The 18648-nt window shown below is 32.4% G+C and overlaps 3 protein-coding genes across 4 annotated transcripts; all 3 read right to left on the bottom strand.

Annotated features, from left to right (window-relative positions):
* Positions 1-441: 441 nt before the first annotated feature.
* On the bottom strand, positions 442-4452 carry LOC21409406 (O-fucosyltransferase 39). The gene is made up of 10 exons (XM_024177144.1): positions 4184-4452; positions 3375-3437; positions 3204-3285; positions 2994-3064; positions 2790-2878; positions 2470-2673; positions 2081-2342; positions 1667-1894; positions 1346-1543; positions 442-961 (listed from the first exon to the last, which is right to left on the bottom strand). The coding sequence occupies exons 1-10, from the start codon at positions 4316-4318 to the stop codon at positions 752-754; spliced, it is 1542 nt and encodes a 513-aa protein (XP_024032912.1). The 5' UTR covers positions 4319-4452; the 3' UTR covers positions 442-751.
* A 3195-nt stretch (positions 4453-7647) lies between these two features.
* Positions 7648-9861, bottom strand: LOC112095357 (zinc finger matrin-type protein 2-like). Of its 2 annotated transcripts, XR_002903790.1 has the most exons (5): positions 9622-9861; positions 9271-9350; positions 9096-9123; positions 8898-8979; positions 7648-8022 (listed from the first exon to the last, which is right to left on the bottom strand). XR_002903790.1 is itself a non-coding variant. In XM_024177182.1 (4 exons), exons 1-4 carry the CDS (start codon positions 9640-9642, stop codon positions 7936-7938), a joined length of 270 nt encoding a protein of 89 aa, XP_024032950.1. In that variant the 5' UTR covers positions 9643-9861; the 3' UTR covers positions 7648-7935. The 2 variants fall into 2 exon arrangements, 1 of the variants encoding a protein (XP_024032950.1); XM_024177182.1 differs by lacking the exon at positions 9096-9123.
* Positions 9862-14219: 4358 nt separating this feature from the next.
* On the bottom strand, positions 14220-16468 carry LOC21409405 (GDSL esterase/lipase At4g10955). Its single transcript, XM_010115126.2, has 2 exons — positions 16173-16468; positions 14220-15446 (listed from the first exon to the last, which is right to left on the bottom strand). The coding sequence occupies exons 1-2, from the start codon at positions 16310-16312 to the stop codon at positions 14372-14374; spliced, it is 1215 nt and encodes a 404-aa protein (XP_010113428.1). The 5' UTR covers positions 16313-16468; the 3' UTR covers positions 14220-14371.
* Between the last annotated feature and the right edge of the window lie 2180 nt (positions 16469-18648).

Raw genomic sequence — 18648 nt, 5'->3', positions numbered from 1 at the left:
CATGTAACAAGAAGGAAAAATGTTGTTCATCTCGATATTAGAGATGAAGTTGGCCCTACATGGTGGAGGCAACACCGCCTCGAATCCCGACGCAACTCGAGTGAGAAAGAATGAAACTGCTCAAAGGGAACTTGTATTTTTGTGTATGTCTTATAAGACCGGTAATGGTATTGAATACCACTTGATTATATGTGGACACGACCTAACATCACATGTTTTCAGAGAATTGCACAAAAATGAGGTCCTCTTTGGAACCTTTTCCCACACTCACAAGACATGCATCCAAACTCGTGAACTCAAAGATGCATAAATCATGTGACAATACACCATGCTTGGCTAATTTATTTAGATGGATAAACATTATTGGTGGTTGCCAATTAACAGAAGAGAGCGATTTCTTTCACATACACACCACACAAACAGAATTAAGAAACAAATACATTCACTAATCCACTGTTTTATATAGTATCACAACCTTGCTCCAGTATAACAATTACAGACAACAAATGTCGTTCCCAACCATAAGACATCAACTAATAATACAACTCAAATTTCCTAAATCGTGTTCCAATCCAACATATCCCATAAAGCATCTAGAAACACCTGTCTAGTTCTATGAATGAGAGAGAAATGGTAATTATTATTACTTATTTATCAAACAATACAAGCAACGAGTACATGTGGTAACAAATATTGAGAGACAGAAAACTAGCCTCCCCAACTTCAGTAATAATATCTGCATTGTGTATCCTTAAGCTTCGCACATGCAATCAGGAGAAGGGTAAGTGTAAATGGACTGTTTGGGATTTCTTAATCTGATCTGCCCTTGTCTGCTTTGGTGACCCTCCATGACTGACTGCTGAAAATCGGACCAACTGATGCTTTTGTTCAAGAAGAGTTGACCCATTAATGCCATGTTTGGCCTAATGGTCTTCAAGTTATTGTAAGTACGATGTCCCACCTGTTTGACAATGATATGAAAAGTTCATTATTTCCCCCTCTTTTTTTTTTTTATAGTCCCGAAATCCCCCAAACCAATAAACTAGTCATTGGTATTTATAAACTAGTCTTTTACTTCGCCAACATAGCAGAAAATAATAATGACTTTCTTAGCTTCTCTGTTTTTTACCTTTTCTTTATGTGCAGCAAACTTTTTCACACATTTCTGAAGTGCAAGGCTGTCCTAGTTAGAAATTTTATATTATTCACCTTATGAATGAGGATGGTCTATTATGCACAGACAAGTGAAGTGCAAGACGGTCTCCAAGTAATTGAATTAAATTACTACAATATGAATCCAATATTAAGAGTTTGTGATTATGGAGAACATGTTAGAAGTACTCACCATAGCATTGTGCATGTTTCCGGGAGAAGCAGAAATAAAGATGTCACTATGCATGCTGACATAGTAGTCGACGGCAGCTAAAAGAGAAGCCTTTCCTGTAATCTGGGACCGTTCTTCTGAAGAAGCAAGGCTCTTCTTGTCTTCCATAAATGGAAACAATTGTCGCAAAGTAGAAATCCTAGCTTCCCCACCGTACACCTAGAAACCAAGACGGTTTCAAAATTAAAAACTCAGGGAAACTAAAGTACAAATTCAAGTTCAAAAATGAACAGAAGCCAAAAGGATTAGCACTAGTGAGATTAACAGAAGTAACATTCCAACCTTGTGGGAAGCAAGATATAAACGAGTACTGTTGTCGAAACCCAAAGCTGCTAGAAGAATTCCAATCTCTTCCGGAGTCAATGGGCAACGCCCCTGATTCCTCAACTCTTCATCAGTGAATTGGGAGTTAAGGACCCTTCCTTGCCAAATAGTTTGCCGATACTTAGCAAGAGCCAGTTTTTCGGCTTTTCCACCACCAAAATCACAGGCTGAATGGGCTGCCATATCCTGCAGAGGAACAAACACAAAAGACAAAGCCCTTGGAACAAAGTTCTTAAAATCTAATATAACAGAGAATGCAAGAGATCCCTGGTCTCCAAAAACACAAGGTTCTCAAGATCCAAAAGAACTAGAAATAACGAAAGCAAACCTACAAAGTTAACTTAACTAGTTACATAAGACTGAGGGGTATACCTTATCAAACCGTAGGTGCAACACGACAAATTTCCCTGCCCGCCGTCTGTCTGCGGTCTCCCGTAGGTAGGTGGTGCCAAGTGTGGTTCTTGTCTCAGAAGGATATCGCAGTCGGCTGACAAGAGCGTCACCTAGTGCTCTAACATGAGGAACAAAAGCTAATGCATGGAAGTTGACTTTACAACGCAGCCGTTGGATGTCCATAGGCAAGTTGTCAAATGCCAGACGGTGAGAAAAAGGAGATATTGCAGCAATTCCATAACTGAAACATAAACAACATAGTTTCAAGACAAAATATAGACAGTAATTAGCTTCTGCTGAAAGAGGAAAAGATTATGCCAAAACAAAATTCAGTTGAAAACTGAACCAACAGGCAGGTAACCACTGACCTCTCTAGTACAGGCAACACATTCTCCAGGTACCAGTTTGCTGAAGCATGAACTGGTGCTGTTTTGATCCTGGTTGTTCGGATGGCAGTAGAATAGAACTCCCGTGTACTCCACGAGAATTCATAAGGCAGCTCTCTAACTATAGAAACATCATCCTTCAACACATTAATAAAGTGGTGGACATCAAATATATCCTCAAAGGAGCTGCAAAGAAAGAAGAACATGTGTTGTTTTGTAGATTAACATCTCCTTGAAACTCAAAGAGATAGAGAGCAAACATAGTATAACAAAAATGGTGCATAACTTGCTTTACTAAGTACCTTGAATCCCGCCAAACAGGATTCACCTCCAGATATGGAATTACGAGAGTTGCATTCAGAATTTTTGCAACAGCAACTGCGTCACATATCTACGATCAAAATTGAAACTTGAGTAAAAATTTATGCATATTATGATAAAATCTTAGTGGATGAAAACTACAGATATTGTACTACACTTCAGTTACATAAGATTTAAATTCCTACCCCCATTCTCTGCTGGTTCAACCCTCCATCCAGAAAAACCTGAATATATCCCGTGGATTTCTCTGGTAAAGCTAAAAAATTGCATAAAAATAACACCAATAAGACAAAACATATTAGTCCCAGAACTCCTGTCTTAGTGCTAACTGCTAAGCAAGAATACAAAGATGTTAAATAGCATGGTTCATAAGTTCTCTTATCCTAATTACTCACTAGGGCCAACTGAAGATTCAACACATTGCTTCCATCCTTGGTTGCCCAAAGGAGTCCAGAGATCTGATTGCTGTGTATTCGACTGCAAGAGTGAACAAATTCAATAGAGACTTTTTACTACCACGATCAAATTTCATTAAGTAACACGTATTGCGTGCAATCAACTCTTACAGTTTCGGCTTGTAAGGCGCTCTTCAGTAGCCATGAGTGCCTTGGCTTTGGAACATTCCATTCCTGAAAATTCATTATATTAAAAGCACCAGAATTACGCCATGGAAAAGTTAATTTCACCTAGTTGAAGCAAATTTTTATGGCAGACTGATACAAAAAAAAAAAAGAAATTTGCAAGATCACTTGGTGGCAAGACAATGCACATCAAGTATAACTGGTGTAAAACATATTTCCAATCTATTTCCATACTAAAAAAGTCCTGCAATTTTTTTTTTTTTTTTTTTTGGTCCACAGTTCATTGGCCATCATTTGAAAATTGAAGCCATATATTCCGCAACCATTTTAGCTTATTTTTTATTTGAGCTATTTAACAACACAAACTCAACAAAAAACCTAAATAAACATTAAACGCTAATGGACCTAAATCAGAAAGTTCTAGAAGACCAAAACTCCTTACATGTTAATCAAACTGTCGGCTGTCCTTTAGCCAATAATTATAAACGGTTTTCTGCAAACTATTGCTTCTTTTTAATTGAATAAAACAGGATCAAAAAACTCTAGATAATACAAACAAATCCATCTCTGTACCAAAAAAGAAAACAACTCAATGGGTTCCAAATTTTTCTCTCAAACACCCACATTTTAGCAACAGAAACTCCCCACTACCATAAACAAATTCTCTACATTTTGTTGAGACAGAAACAAATAAATCAAAACTAAACCAACCCCATTTATTATTAACACCAACAGGTACAGATTTTTTAACCAAAACAGGAAAAGAAAAGAAAAATAACAAAAAAAAAGCATACCAAGAAAGTGGAAGTTGAAGCGTGGCTGAATGGAGTGAACAAAGCCGGAAACAAAAGGGGAAAAAGCAGCACCAAGAGTCCAACTAGAGCTCTATAATGATTGTGATAGTGAAGCCTCATCATCATCATCATCATAATCACAATCTCAGCTCAGCCTCAAGATCTGAGCTGAGAACTGGGTTTTTTTTTTTTTGGTTTTTCGTTTTTGGCCACAAAACCAAAAAAAACCTTTAAGACCCAGAAGAGCAAGGAAGAAGAAGTAGAAACAGCTAGCAAGGAAGGTAAAGCCAGAGAGCCATTATTATTAAGGAAAGAGAAAAAGGAGATGGTGAGAGAGAGTAAAAGGCTAAGCTCTGAGCTTGACACCTGGTCACTTTCCTCTACATAAATTATGGAGTATCGTGTCCTTTTCAGGAAGGGCCTGAGGATAATATGCAAAACATATGTACATGAAAAAAAAAAAAAAAAAAGTGAAAAAAAATTGTGTATAAAAAAAGAGAAATTTTAAGTAATTTGGGTATCTTTTAATTTTTATATGATTTTATATAGATACGATAAATAAAAAACTTAATCTGTTAATTGGCATACTAAAAAAAAGTCTTAACAAAAAACTAAAAATAAAATTGTGGGTAAAATCTCAAATCTCTCCTTATGCCTGAATAATCTGGCACTTATGTTAGTGTAACAAAATTCATGCGTTCATGTGACATCTAATTTATTTAAGTGTAACATGAGTGTAATAATGATAAGAGTATATATATTAACTAAGTATTAAGTATTAAGATATTGCACTAAATCATGAATATAGAAATGATATTATAATGACAAAATAAAAATTTTAGGCCTCTTTTTTCTTTTACATCTCAAGTGTTTTTTTCTTAAAAATTTAAATTTAAATTTTTTATTTTAATATCTTTTATATATAAAAGATTTAAATTGCGAAAAAAAAATACACGGTTGATTGATTCGGTGACTGTAGGTACAAAATGTACGTCTCGTTGCCCGAAGAGGACCTCTCTTTTTTTTTTTTTTTTTTTTTTTTTTTTGTGTGTTCAAACTTCAAAGATTTTGTTAAAAAAATAGAAGTCAGTGGAAAATCTCGTTCACAGATTCAACATGTGTTTCTTCTTGCGGTGAGTTTGGACTTTGATTGTCTTGTGAAGCTGAACATAAATAAAACAAAAATAAGAAAATAAAAACCCACTAAAAGACAGAAGAGTCTCACTTATTAAGAGAAAGCAGCATTGGATTTGCAGATTGGACCGTTGGTGTTGATGGGTTTTCGGTGTTCTCTACTTTATTGGATTCACTTTGCCATTCGGCCATGCACCGACACTAATCTACTGTTTTTGTACGTTATCAATCTATATTATCAAAATCAAAAATAAAAAATCTGTAAATTTTTTTATTTCATTTCACTTATTTCAAGAGGAGGCTTTTCTAGAGTAAGGAAAAAACCTGTATTAACATAATTTAATTTTAGCAGTCATTTAAGTTTCACTTAATTCTCTATTTATTATTTATTTATTTATTATTTTTGATTTTTTTATCCTTTTTTAAATTAGGATAATAAGAATAGCACAGGTTCATATTTTTGACCGTCAACCAAGTTCTGTTTATTTTTTTCCTCAATTAATGAGATCTTATACTTAAAAATTATATATACATGCATATTAGTAGGATATTTTTTTATACATTTTATTTTACTCTTGACGGAGAAGACTAGCATGTGCTCTATTTAAGTTTTTACCTCGCACAATATTGTATGGGGATTGGATGGTGGGTGAGATATTATCTATGGGCTCCATTCTTTGTCTGCTGTTGCCTGCTACGAACTAAATTTAAGCGAACCCTTTCAACCAAAAAAAAAAAAAAAAAAAAAAAAAAAAAAAAACAAAGAAAGCCAACCTTACTTGAGCTGGATTTTTTATTAGTTCTTATTTTCTCTCTCTCTCTCTCTCTCTCTCTTTTTTGTTTAAATTTTCTTTTAAAATGAAATATAGTCTTGTAGACATCAATTATTTTTCTTCTCTCTCTTTGCTTATATTTATTTTTTATTTGAGTTTATTGTATTTGTGGTCAATATGTAAGTGTCCCTTGATTTTTTCAATATCTAAGCAAACAGCTAGAGTCTGCGATCAGATCCTTGCTTTGTTCACTGAATTGTAGATGAAAAGCAACTTGGATTATGTGGAGATTTTTTTTAATTATTATGTTGGAATAAATTTTGTGTATAAATATTTTTTTTTCTACTCAAAAAATAAGATCTGAACTTCATGTCTCTTAACCATTTCAATCATAATAAGTAATGATGAGTAAAAAAGACTTAACAAATGTGTCTTTACCACTACACCACGACTTTAAATGGTGTATAAACATCCTATTTGATTGTGAGTAACTTAGATTGTGTCAAATCATATTAGATTAATTTTAAAAATACGCCTTAAACTATAAACCTCATGTCTCCATAATCTTTAAAATATAACATTCTCACCGCTACTATATATAAAGTGGCAAAAATAGTCCTTCTGTGGCCTTCCGTCCATAAAAGTGACGGAATGCTTTTAAAGGCATTCCAAATATCAATTAATGAAGGGTATTTCAGTAAAACTAGCCAGGTCGATAGCAGCACAATTGAACTAACATCGTTTACAAAAGAAAAAATAAAAAAAACAAAAGCTGTGTTTAAAATTGATTATGTTTTTATTTTTCATATGTTTCGAGAAAAAAATAGACATTTTAAAAAGAAAATAGTAGAAAATATGACAATATGAAAAATTTAAAAAAATATATAAGTCAACTTTTAGTTATAAAAATTAATAGGCCATAACTTATCAAGTTATGATTTATAACCAAATAAGTTATGGACAAACTTGTCAAGTTATAGTTTATAACCAGACAAGTTATAGATAAAAACTGTGATTTATAGATAATAACTTGTCAAGTTATGATTCATAACCAGACAAGTTATGGACGAAAACAATAATTTGACATATTTATTAACTTATGTAAACTATTGACCTATTAATTTTAATTCATCTTAAATCTTGACTTATTTCCCTCTTTCTCCCTTTTTAAAATGGTATTTAACGTAATAAAGACAAAAAATGAAAATAAAAATGATTTTTTAGTTTAGTATAAAATGAGAGAAATAAAAAATGATTGTCATTTTTCATTTTTTATTTTCATTTTCTTCTCTCTCGAACGGAGAGAGAAGAGAAACATTATTAAATTTTTTTACACTGAAAATAATCTCTTGATAAAACTACCAAACGCATTTTTAAAAATGATTTCTATCTGAGATTAAAAACGTTTTCATTTTTATTTTTATATAAAAAATAAAATTATTTTAAAACGAGTTTCAAACACGTTTAAAAAACTTCCTTCACACGCTTTTAACATCAAGGGAGAGCAAAATAAATAAATAAATAAATAAAAATAAATCATTAAATCTGCAGTAAAGGACTTGGGGTTTTTGGGTCTAAGAAATTTCAAGGTCATTCTCCTTTCCGTCAACAGCATTACCCAGATGGCCAAATCCAATCCCTTTGCGCAGAGTGGATCCGTTCTAACACTCCACAGCCATCACAAGATGAATCGAAAAAGCTTCAATATTGGCTGGAAGATGCAGTGAAGAGTTTTTAAGAACAACAGAGAAATCATGGATCTTCTCTCTCTTTTTTCCCTCCCAAAATCAATTTCGAGTTCTTTCTATGTTTCGCTCAAATTTTTTTCTGTGTGTTACTTGTTAGTTAAATGCAATTTTTTTGTTTTATTCTCTTCCATGTGCATTCGCATCTGTTGGAGCCATTTCCTGATACGGTTTGGGTATATCGTACCTGAAAAAAAAAATGAGAAAAAGTACAATAATCTGATGGTAATATCAAATATGAGATGCAATTTCCTCAAACGGTGGGAATGAAAGCAAAAAGTTAGGGCCTGTTCACTTGATGGACTAACTCAAGTAAGCCCAACTCGAGTTGGATTTTGGGCTGAAATATGTAATAATGTGAAGTATATGTTCAGATTTGAGATGAATTAAAATTAATAGGTCAATAGTTTACGTAAGTTAATAAATAAGTTAAATTATTGTTTTCGTCTATAACTTATCTGGTTATGAACCATAACTTGACAAGTTATTGTCCATAATTGTCTATAACATGTCTAGTTATAAACCATAACTTGACAAGTTTGTTCATAATTTATCTGGTTATGAACCATAACTTGACAAGTTATGACCTATTAATTTTTATAACTAAAAATTAACCTATATACTTTCTTAAGCTTTTCATATTTGTCTATTTTCTACTATTTCCCTAATGTGAATTAAAGTTTCCTTCAGATGAAGTAACAGTCCTTGTAATATTACATAATAACCATCTCCAAATAGAAGCCCCATTTAAAGCTTAGTAGCTCTTCATGTGCCAGCCGCTGGTGCACTATCTCAATTCTGAACAACAGAACAACTCTCTGACCCCTCCATCAATAATAATCAACAATCATAACTTCAGCATGTATGTTGCATACAAAAACGAAAAAGGTGAAATCCCCGACTCTCTCATGAAATGAATTAGGTTCATTCGCATATCAAGCGGTGGCAGCGGCCAACTAATTTACTCCTCCACAAGAAATTATATTGCCGGTGCTAAAACTAATAGTTCAGCAATGTCAACAAAATACATAAAAGCAATTAAATGAAGATCTAGCAACTTACTTGAGTTTTTCCCAAGCAAGATTCAAGGTCCACTTCATAATCTCTATGTTTCAATGGCTTTCTTTGCACGGGGGGCCTTTTGCTGCACAGAAGATATGTCAAAAACGCTTGAAACCCATCTTTCTACAGTCCAAAGGGTTCATCAATCCATTGCAATTCATATTTAAAAAAAAAAAGCTCAATCATAAATCAACTTACATTTGGATTTATTTTTCCCCTCCGCCTCCTAAAATTAAAATTCAGTACAGCAAATTAGCAAAAGAAATGTCACTAAGGGCCCCGAATCAATTGCAGAACGCCGAAAAGGAAAATATATATATATATAAAGCAAAACACGAATAAATTGAGAAACTTTGAAGTGAAAAAAAAACACCTGTCTTTCGCGCTCCGAGCTCGTTCCAAATATTCTTCTCGATCAAATTTCCTTCTAAAGGTGTTATCAACGCCAAGTGCCTAAACATAAACAATCAAAACCTTGAAATTCAGCTACGTAATTGTACACTAAATCATTTACAACAAAATAATAATAATAATCAATAAAAATAAGTTCATTTTTTGCTAGATTTTGGGAGAGTCAAGTCAAAAAACTCAACCAAAGTGTGATATGAACGGAGGGGAAAACAGAAATTAAGAATTTCATATTCACTAATAATCTTCTGATAAAACCTAAGAAAATCGAAACGGAGCTAGGGAAGTAAATAACCAAACGAAAAACTCGACTCACATTGTTGCTGGTTTGAGCCATGGGTGCGAAATTCCGAGACCTAAATTGATGTTCGGTTGAAATGTAATTGGAAATTTCTGGAAAAAAAAAAAAAAAAGAAGAAGAAGCTCCGAGCAAGCAGATAAAGACAGAATTTTAACTCCCAGAAAAAAAAAAAGAAAAAGAAAAAAAATTTGAAGAATTTTAGCAATTATCTCTGATTAGCGTCGGGACGCTGGAGATTATTGAATATTGAAGGAAGATAAATGGGTCTGGGGCCAAAAGAGAACATCCCACGCAAGGTTGATGTTGTTATTAAAAACAGCATTGCGTTTCCTCAGTTGAAACGAAAGATTATTTTCATAATTACCATAATTGCCTTCAAACAGTACTCTGTTTTAAACAGTTTAAAACACCTCATAGTGTATTTACATAAAACGTTCAAAATATCTCTTCCGTCCAAGTTTGTTGTGGCATCTGATTGGCGTTTGGTACGTAATAATTAATAAAAATTATATTTTTTAAAAAATAATTAAAGGTAATATGATTTTTATAAATAATGTATTATTGTGTTTAATTTTATACAAAAATCTTTATTAAATTTTAAAAAATATTATATTATTGTGTTTAGTTATTCATGAAAATGTTGTGAATTAAAAAAAAATATATTTTTTTAAATGAATTACAATTAGCACTAATATTTTAAAAAGTATAAAATATTTTTTAAATATTTAGCTCATAACATTAACACTAATATTTTAAAAAGTATAAAATACAACACAATAAGTAGTCTATAAAATTATTAAATAATAAGAGTCTCAAAATATTAACTAAACTCCTCTATACTCAAAATTTTTTATAAAAATTCTAAATATGAGAACATATACTTGAATAAGATTCCAAACCTGAAATTAAAAGTTTCATTCATCATTTTTTTTTAATTATTGTAAGTAACTGAGGCCTCGTTCGTTTCGCTGATTCGAGTTTAGAATTCGAGTTTTGCTACAGTAAAAAGCTCTCACAAACAATCACATCTAACTTTTTTGCTACAGTAAAAAGCTCTCACATACAATCACATCTCAACTCCAATTCTAAACTCGAATCAGCGAAACGAACGAGGCCTGAGTATCTGTTTTCCATTTTTCACTATTAGCCATATCTAACAAGCACTTTACTGGCTTTGAATTTTCCAATGCAATCCATTGATGTTTCCTTCCATTAGCATTCATTTTGTGTACAAATTACACACTTTAATACGAAAATAAAACCAATAATACTAAATAAAACAAAGCAACACATCAATATATTTTTGAGTTGAGATGGGAGAAGATTTTTTATTTTAATTAAAAAAATTAGATATAATTATTTATATTGTAATAAAATTTAAATTTTAAAGTGAATGGAAAATAAATGTATTAAATTTAAATTATTTTTTTTAACTGATTAAATATTATAAACAATAAAAAAGAAATTAAAAAACCTTGAAAAAGTTATAATGACTTAAAAAAACCAAGTCGTCTTCTACCTCATTGCTGTTGCTTGCTTGCAAACCCAGAAACAAACCCATACCCTAATACTTGAACCCACCGCCCATCCCCCCGCCGCCCACCCACGCCCGCAACTCTATTTCACCGGCCGTGACCCCGCTGCACCGCAAATCCAAGCTCAGATCCACCGCCCACGTCCCCTCTCGCAAACCCATTTCATGATATCGCCCCTCTTCCTCCGGCGAACCCCACCGAGCCGCCTTCTAATCCTAGGCTGCTACCTTAAACCCAGGCCTCCGCTTCTCTTCGCACTGACTTTTCTTCACCTCCTCGCCAATACTATCCAGATCCGCGAGGTCCACAACCAGATCGACCGCTCCGATTTCAAGTATTCTGTTTTTTTTTCTTTCTTTCTAAATCTATTGTTGGTGATTTTCGTGAATTTTAGAGGATTTTTCTGTCTGTTTCTTAGTGAATGATTAGTCTATTGATTTCACAGAGAACGGAGTGATCGAAAGTGAGTGGAGAGAGAGAAAACAATCTGTAATTTTCCAATGTGTATGTTTGGGAGGTTGGAAACTAATTTTCCAATGTGTGTGTCTGGGAGAAGAGAAAATAATGGAAATTTGGGGATTCTTGGTTTAGGGTTTTGGAGGGCTAAGACTTTGGAGTGTGGATGAAATTGGGATTCATCTTTGTGCTGAAGAATCTAACCCAGAGGGCAAAGTTTTGTTAAGAGATTCATGCATCGTTCATTTTACCGATTTAAATTTTCAGTTTTAGATTTCTACAGTAAAAAATTATTAAAAAATATCACATTTAATTTTTTTTGTTACAGTGAAAAACTCTCAGAAAATATCACATTTCAACTTAAATTGAAAACTCAAATTCATGAAGTGAACGAGATCTCAAAAGATGACGGAGAAGAAGACCATGGAGCCACTGTGATTGCTTGTTAGGTTTCCTTTGAATCTGTTTTGGAGTTCAAACATTTTTTTTTCAGACATTTGGTTTTTAATCTTTAGATTTTGATTTTTTTTTATTACTTGTAATAATTAATCCCCTTTTCATTTCTTTTTAAAGAGTTTTTTATTTATTCTTTATTATTCATTTATACTTGATATTCTTATAGGTTTAATTTGAATTTAATAGCTTTAGTTAATGTTAAATGACATGCCATGTCAACAAAACCATTAGTATTATGGACGAAATGGACAATTTGATTTATTTTTTATATATCAAGAGGTGTTTTAAATTGTTTTAAAAATTGAGAGCACTTTAAAATATGATACATAATTTGAGGGGGTATTTATAAAAATAATTCTTAAAAACTTAATAAAATTTAAGATTTCTATCGTTTACGCAGAAAAACCTGTCAAACGAAAAGATTATTGAGAAAGTCATTTTATTTTTGAATTCACAACAACGAAATATACCTCTTACACAAAGATTCTGATGAACCAGAGGTTAACTAGAACTAGTTACGGTTTCTGCTAATATTTCCTCGGTACATCCATTCTATCCTCTTGTCTCACTCTCGCTAACCTCTCGAAGGAAAGTGAAAGTCAGCTCGCTCAGAGCCTCTTGGCGTTCCAAGAAGGGCGTACTCTGCCGAGGCCCAGCACCATAGCCAGCCCGTTTGTCGATCTACTAGGCCGACATTGCAATCCGGGGCCCACCAGAGAGGAAATTTGGCCCCGCTCTCACATTCCCAAATTTCCTCACCTCAAAATAGTTAGAGCCATTTTGTTTCGGGGGTTTGAACCTACAATAATTTTTTCTAATAAAAAATTTGAATTTCTATTCAAATCTGTTTATAATTTTGCTTCTACTTTTAGACAATAAAAGAAGAAAGGTATAAATTAAGACTTTTTAATTGCTATTTTGATAGTGCACGTAAAAAAATAAAAAAAACACTTTTTGATTTTAGAAGATTTTTGAATTTGTTTGGTTAAATAAATCAAAAGCTATTGTTATGAAAAGTAGAGTTTAATCTCATAAATAATTCCCTATTTATGTTGCTAATCCCACTGTATTTTCCAACTTTTAAAAGTCTTAAACCCCTTCTTTGACCTATCAGCTTGTTTCATTTTTAGTCATTTGCATCAGTTGGGTGTTAAAAACATTTATTATTTAGTTAGCATAGTTTTATTTTACACTTTTTTTTGTTAGACTCACGTGCATATTTTGTGTTCTATTAATAATTATTATTTTCTGTTAGCATCATGTACATACTTTGTCATTTTTTTAACGAAAAGGATTAAAACTAAAACAAGCTAATAGATCAAGGATGGAATTTGAGATATTTTGAAAGTCATGGACTAAAGTGAGTGACATCATAAGTCAGAGACCATATGTGTAATTAATCTAAAAAATAAATGTAAGATAAGAATATACATGTATTTTCAATTTCTCACTCATAAATAAAAGGTGAATAAAATTTTTTTATAAGCTCTTTAAGCACTAAGGAGTTGTCTTATTCCAAAAGAACTTGTAAAATGTCAAAAGCTCTTTGAGGGTCCGTATAGTTTGCTGATTTGAGTTTTAATTCGAACTGAGATGTGACTTTATGTGAGAGTTTTTTACTGTAGTAAAAAAGTTAAATGTGACTGTTTCTGAGAATTTTTTACTATAATAAAACTCAAATTCTAAACTCGAATCGGTAAAATGAACGAGACATGAGTGTATCCATCCAAATAGATTTAAAAGTAACTTTTAGATTAACAATAAGTTTAAAATATATATATATATTTATTTATTTTTTGCGCCATTCTAAATAGGCCCTAGATATTTTTTTTATGTAGTAAACTTTTATAGTGCCAGAAAGACAATTTTAAGCATTGTTTTAAGAATACAATAACTTGCACATTTTACGTTAAAACTCATGAATTTCGATAGTTAATTTTGTGAATTTCAAGAAGAACACAACAACTTGCACATTTGGAGAATACACTTACAAATTTTGAACATTAAAGTTATAAAAATTACAAAAAACTTGTGAATCAGCACTGGTGCCATAAAGACAGGACCCTTTTAATATGCTATTTTAGTGGAACTATTTCTCTATCATTTCTATAGGGAGTAGAATTGGACGAGAATATCTTTTGGTAAGCACAAATAGACTGAGGGAAATAAAAAATAAATAATTTTATTATGTTGATGTGAAGATTCACATCATTTTAGATTCTATTTGAATCTTGTCCGAAAACTAAGCGCGCGCACACACACACACCAAACAAATTTTCTGTCAACTCCAATCCATATGATAAAGATAAACCATTTCGTTATCTGGGATGCTTTCCTTGTGTTTGTTGTGGAGGTGGAAGAGTGTACAAGGATTTCAGCTGCCTACTTATAATCTTACTGTTGTGAACAACCATTTGAAGTTCCAAGTCATCAGACCACCACTGTGCCAATCCATGAGCCTCTAGAAACTTCTGGTTTCCCTTTGACATCACAGACAGCTTAGCCGCCATTTGCCCATTATTTCTAGGTCCCACATTCTCTTTATCACCACCATTGTTATTTTCTTCTGTTCCATCAGGGTCAGTATAAGAGCAACAAATATAGTCACTGTTATTTACATACAAATGAGGCACCCATTTACCCAAAGCCACACCAGAGTTCTTCAAACCATATAAACTTGGCATCCAATTCTTCAATCCCACTCCATACGAAGAAGAAGAATTAGTAGTAATATTTTCATCACTACTCTTATCTCCTCTTTCTTCCTCAGTTTCACTACTTGAAGAAGAAGGAAGCATGGATTTGAGTCTCTTCCAAACAAAACCAGTCTTTTCTCCAATGTTTCTTAAGCTCATAGCCAGTGAAACAGAAGGTGGATTGAACAAATGTGTGTCAACATAAATCCCTTCTTTGGCCAAAGCTTTTCCCACTTGGAGAGCAAAACCAGCCCCTAGAGAATGCCCTGCAACACACACATTGCTGCTTCCATACTTTTCCGCCACTGATTTCAATGCCTCCAAGGCCACTTTGAATCTTACTGATCCCTTCAAGCTTTCCCAAGCGAAGAACCGGAGATCGTCCTCAACGTCCCTCCGAATCGTTAGGCTTTTGAGCAGTGTTCCTCTAAGGACCAACACAGCTCTTGGTGCACCACTTGGCCTGATTAGTACTAAGTCAGCTAGTGCTGCGGATCGGTCCCATTCTAGTATTGCCCCAAAAATGGACCCGTCTCTCTCGTCGATCAAGGTCTGGTATAACTTGTACTTGAAGGGCATCCACCATTTTGGAGCAAGAGCATTTTCTTCAGTTCCGTTCTCTTGTCTGTCAAGTTCAAGCAAGTATACTGCCTGTATGAAACAAGCAATTACTGTCCTTTTGTAGTTACCATCCTTCCTGTGATGATAAGTTGAAGATATTTAGTTATTGGATGATTTTTAAAAAAAAAAAAATGTTTTCCCTAAACTATATTGAAACCCCTGAAATATTCCATTGTCAATATTGTTTTGACTAGATAATAATATTCCTTTCCAAACTAGGCACTAATCTAAGAACTGTAACATCAAGAAATAATCTCAGCATTTAATTTGACTATAGTCCGATAAGGTATTATTATACTATAATAAATAATGCTAAACAAAGCAAGAAAACAAATAGAATCTGTAGTAAAGTACATTGATCGGATATCAAATGGAGAATTACCAAAAATATACCCCGAAAAAAAAAGGAGATAATATAGGACCAACCAAAAAAAAAGAACGATAAATAAAGTTCTACGAAATTGTAGAAAATAAATTGCAAGTGCTAATATATGATCAATTTAGTATTACCATTTACTAATATCAACTTTTTTCTCTGTTTTATTGCTGATTTCTACTATTATCTCCAGTCAAAAGTAAAATTACAAGTTCATCATTTCGATAACATAATCCAAGAGCTTTTCACAAACTATCAGTTTTGTAACATATCCATTCCAGAAACCGCTATTATTATTCGGTTCTCACAAATTTCCAGAAATTCTTCCAACTTGAAAATGAAATCAAACACATTTGTATATGTCTGTGTGTATATATATATACATATACATATATAAAAGATGAAAGAAATGAGATAGGCACTGACCAACTTGAATTGATAAGGTCTCTCCAATTGGGAGAAGAAACGTTTCGAGGTCCAGAAACGTGAAACGCATATGGGTGAGCCTGATTTTCTCCTCCTTCTACCTCTTTCACTATGTTCTCCTCGGCTCCACGCTTCGCCATTAACGAAATCACGCCAAAATCTCCTTCACCTCTTCTTCTTCTTTTTCCTCTTTCCCTTTTGGGTTTCTTAGCATATTAGAGAGAGAGAGAGAGAGAGAGAGAAGAAGAAGAAGAGAAGATAACTATTCCTTTATGGGAAGGTTTTTGGCTTTTCACTTTGTTGTGTGAATGCTTTTACTTGGTATCCGATTCGAACGAGACTTTGTTGAGGAAATTAATTTCCTTCTTAAAAAGAAAGAAAGAAATAAATAAATAATGATTTGAAAACGCCTGATTTTTGTAGATCTTCTCAAACGGTCATATTTCTTTCATGTTGTCGGGCTTACGACCGAAATGACCATAATATCCTTATCCTTGAATGTTGCGATTATTTTTTGTTTAATTATTCTCCCGTTCAAAGAATTTTATCTAGATAATTTTTTGTGTTCACCATTGAGTAGAAAATGTTACTTTTGCATTTTAATTGAAGAAACACCACTTGTTTCAAATTAAATGAACTCTTTTTAAATCATCATTTAAAATCCAAAAAGAAGAGAAACGAAAACACGACTAAGAAAATCATGTGATTCGAATCATTTTCGATTTACGTGTATTTTTTATGAGAGAAAATACTGTAACAAATTACGAATCATGATTCGAATCAGGAAACGAATCCCTCTACTAAACATCCTCTAAGAAAATCTATAATTAAAAAGGCAAGAAACCTAAAGGGTATTTTGGTCTTAATGACGTGATGCCTTGTGTGGCACAGTGGCAGATTAGCTAGGCATTGGATTTACAAGTTGGATTAAGCTGGTTGGTCAACAAAGTCAAAGAGAAACTAATATGGTGTATTACATTTTCATTATGTGAGAGTGCACCAGCTATGATTCATCTAATGCTTTACGGCCAGATCTTCTCATTTTTCTAATCTGAAAGTAGATATGCATCGAACGGCTCGTTGTCACAAACAAGAGAAAATTGCATTAACACATGGTCATGTCAAAATTGTCTTTTTAGTTCAATTTTACTATTAGTTAACCCTACAAATTAAGGGGTATTTTAGTAATTGAAAGGTTTTACTAGGTAGACTTTATTAATCAGCCCACTGATATTAAAAGCCGGCTTAGTAAACAGGTTCGAACCAAAAAGTTTAAATAAATCAATGTTTAACAAGTATTTTTAAAGCTTAGTTTAAACTAATAATTTGGCGTTTAAAACTAAAAATTACTTTCTAATGAAATGACATTTCTCTAGATTTCTCTCACTATTTTTTTTTTTTCTTTTTAGACTTTTCGAGTCATATTGCCTCAATTAAAAATTAACCTCTAGATTTTTAGGTTGAACCTCATTCAGTTGTCCCCTACTACTTTTTTTCACATGTCAATTTATTCCTTTTGGGCAATTTTGCGGAATTCTGTTTAAAGAGCTGAACTTTGGATTTATGCCTTATTTGAGTTTCATATTTATACCCTTTTGATGACTAGGTCAAAAGGTCAACAAACATATAAAAGTTTCCTTCCAAATCAAAAAAGTAATATATAAGATTACGAGTTTACCACTAATAATCTACGGTAAATCAATAGAAAAATTATTCAATTGTTTTACTTTAAAGAATCATTATTCAACCATTTAGTGAAATAACAATTATATAGGAATATTCATTTCTAATTTTTTTTCTCAATCAAATATAGAAATTGTTGGATATTAAAAATTGTCATTTCATTTAATGGTATTTCATTAAATCAAATGTACCCTAATGGTTATAAGAGCATTATTTTTAAGGAAAAAAAGACAGAAATTTATGTTTCTTATATGAAAACAGAAGTAAAATGTAAATTATTTGATGGTATAAACAGAAGGCCGGATCTTTTTCATTCTTTTGTTATATGAAAATGGTATTTTTAAAACCGTATGTCGAAAAATTACAAAGGTAAATAAGTAATACTGATCTATAGGAAAGCCCTCACAAGTCACAGGAGAATTTTAAAGATTTTAAAATATTGTAATTTTTTTGTCTTTACTTTTACTCTCTTCTTTTATAGGTCGTTTTAATTCTTAATCTTAATTATAAAAGAAGTGTAAACATCACTAAAATGTTTCAAGACTAATATCACTGAAAATCTAAAATAAAATGACCAATAAATAAAATCTAGGTGTAATTATTTTCATTCTCAGAAAAAAAAACAAAAACTAGGGTATTGGTAGATTTTCAAAGAACAAAGTATAAATACGGTCTCAACAAGTCATAATTACTGGTACACGTCGAGTTTTTTTTTCATTTTATTAATTTAAATTTAAATTTTAAATTTTATTATAATAAAAAAAATTTATATTTAATCTTTTTATTATAATAA

The sequence above is a fragment of the Morus notabilis genome, unplaced genomic scaffold, assembly GCF_000414095.1.
Source record: "Morus notabilis unplaced genomic scaffold, ASM41409v2 Scaffold184, whole genome shotgun sequence".
Lineage (NCBI taxonomy): Eukaryota > Viridiplantae > Streptophyta > Magnoliopsida > Rosales > Moraceae > Morus > Morus notabilis.
The sequence above is the reverse complement of the archived record's forward strand: the minus strand, read 5'-3'. Positions and strand labels throughout refer to the sequence as shown.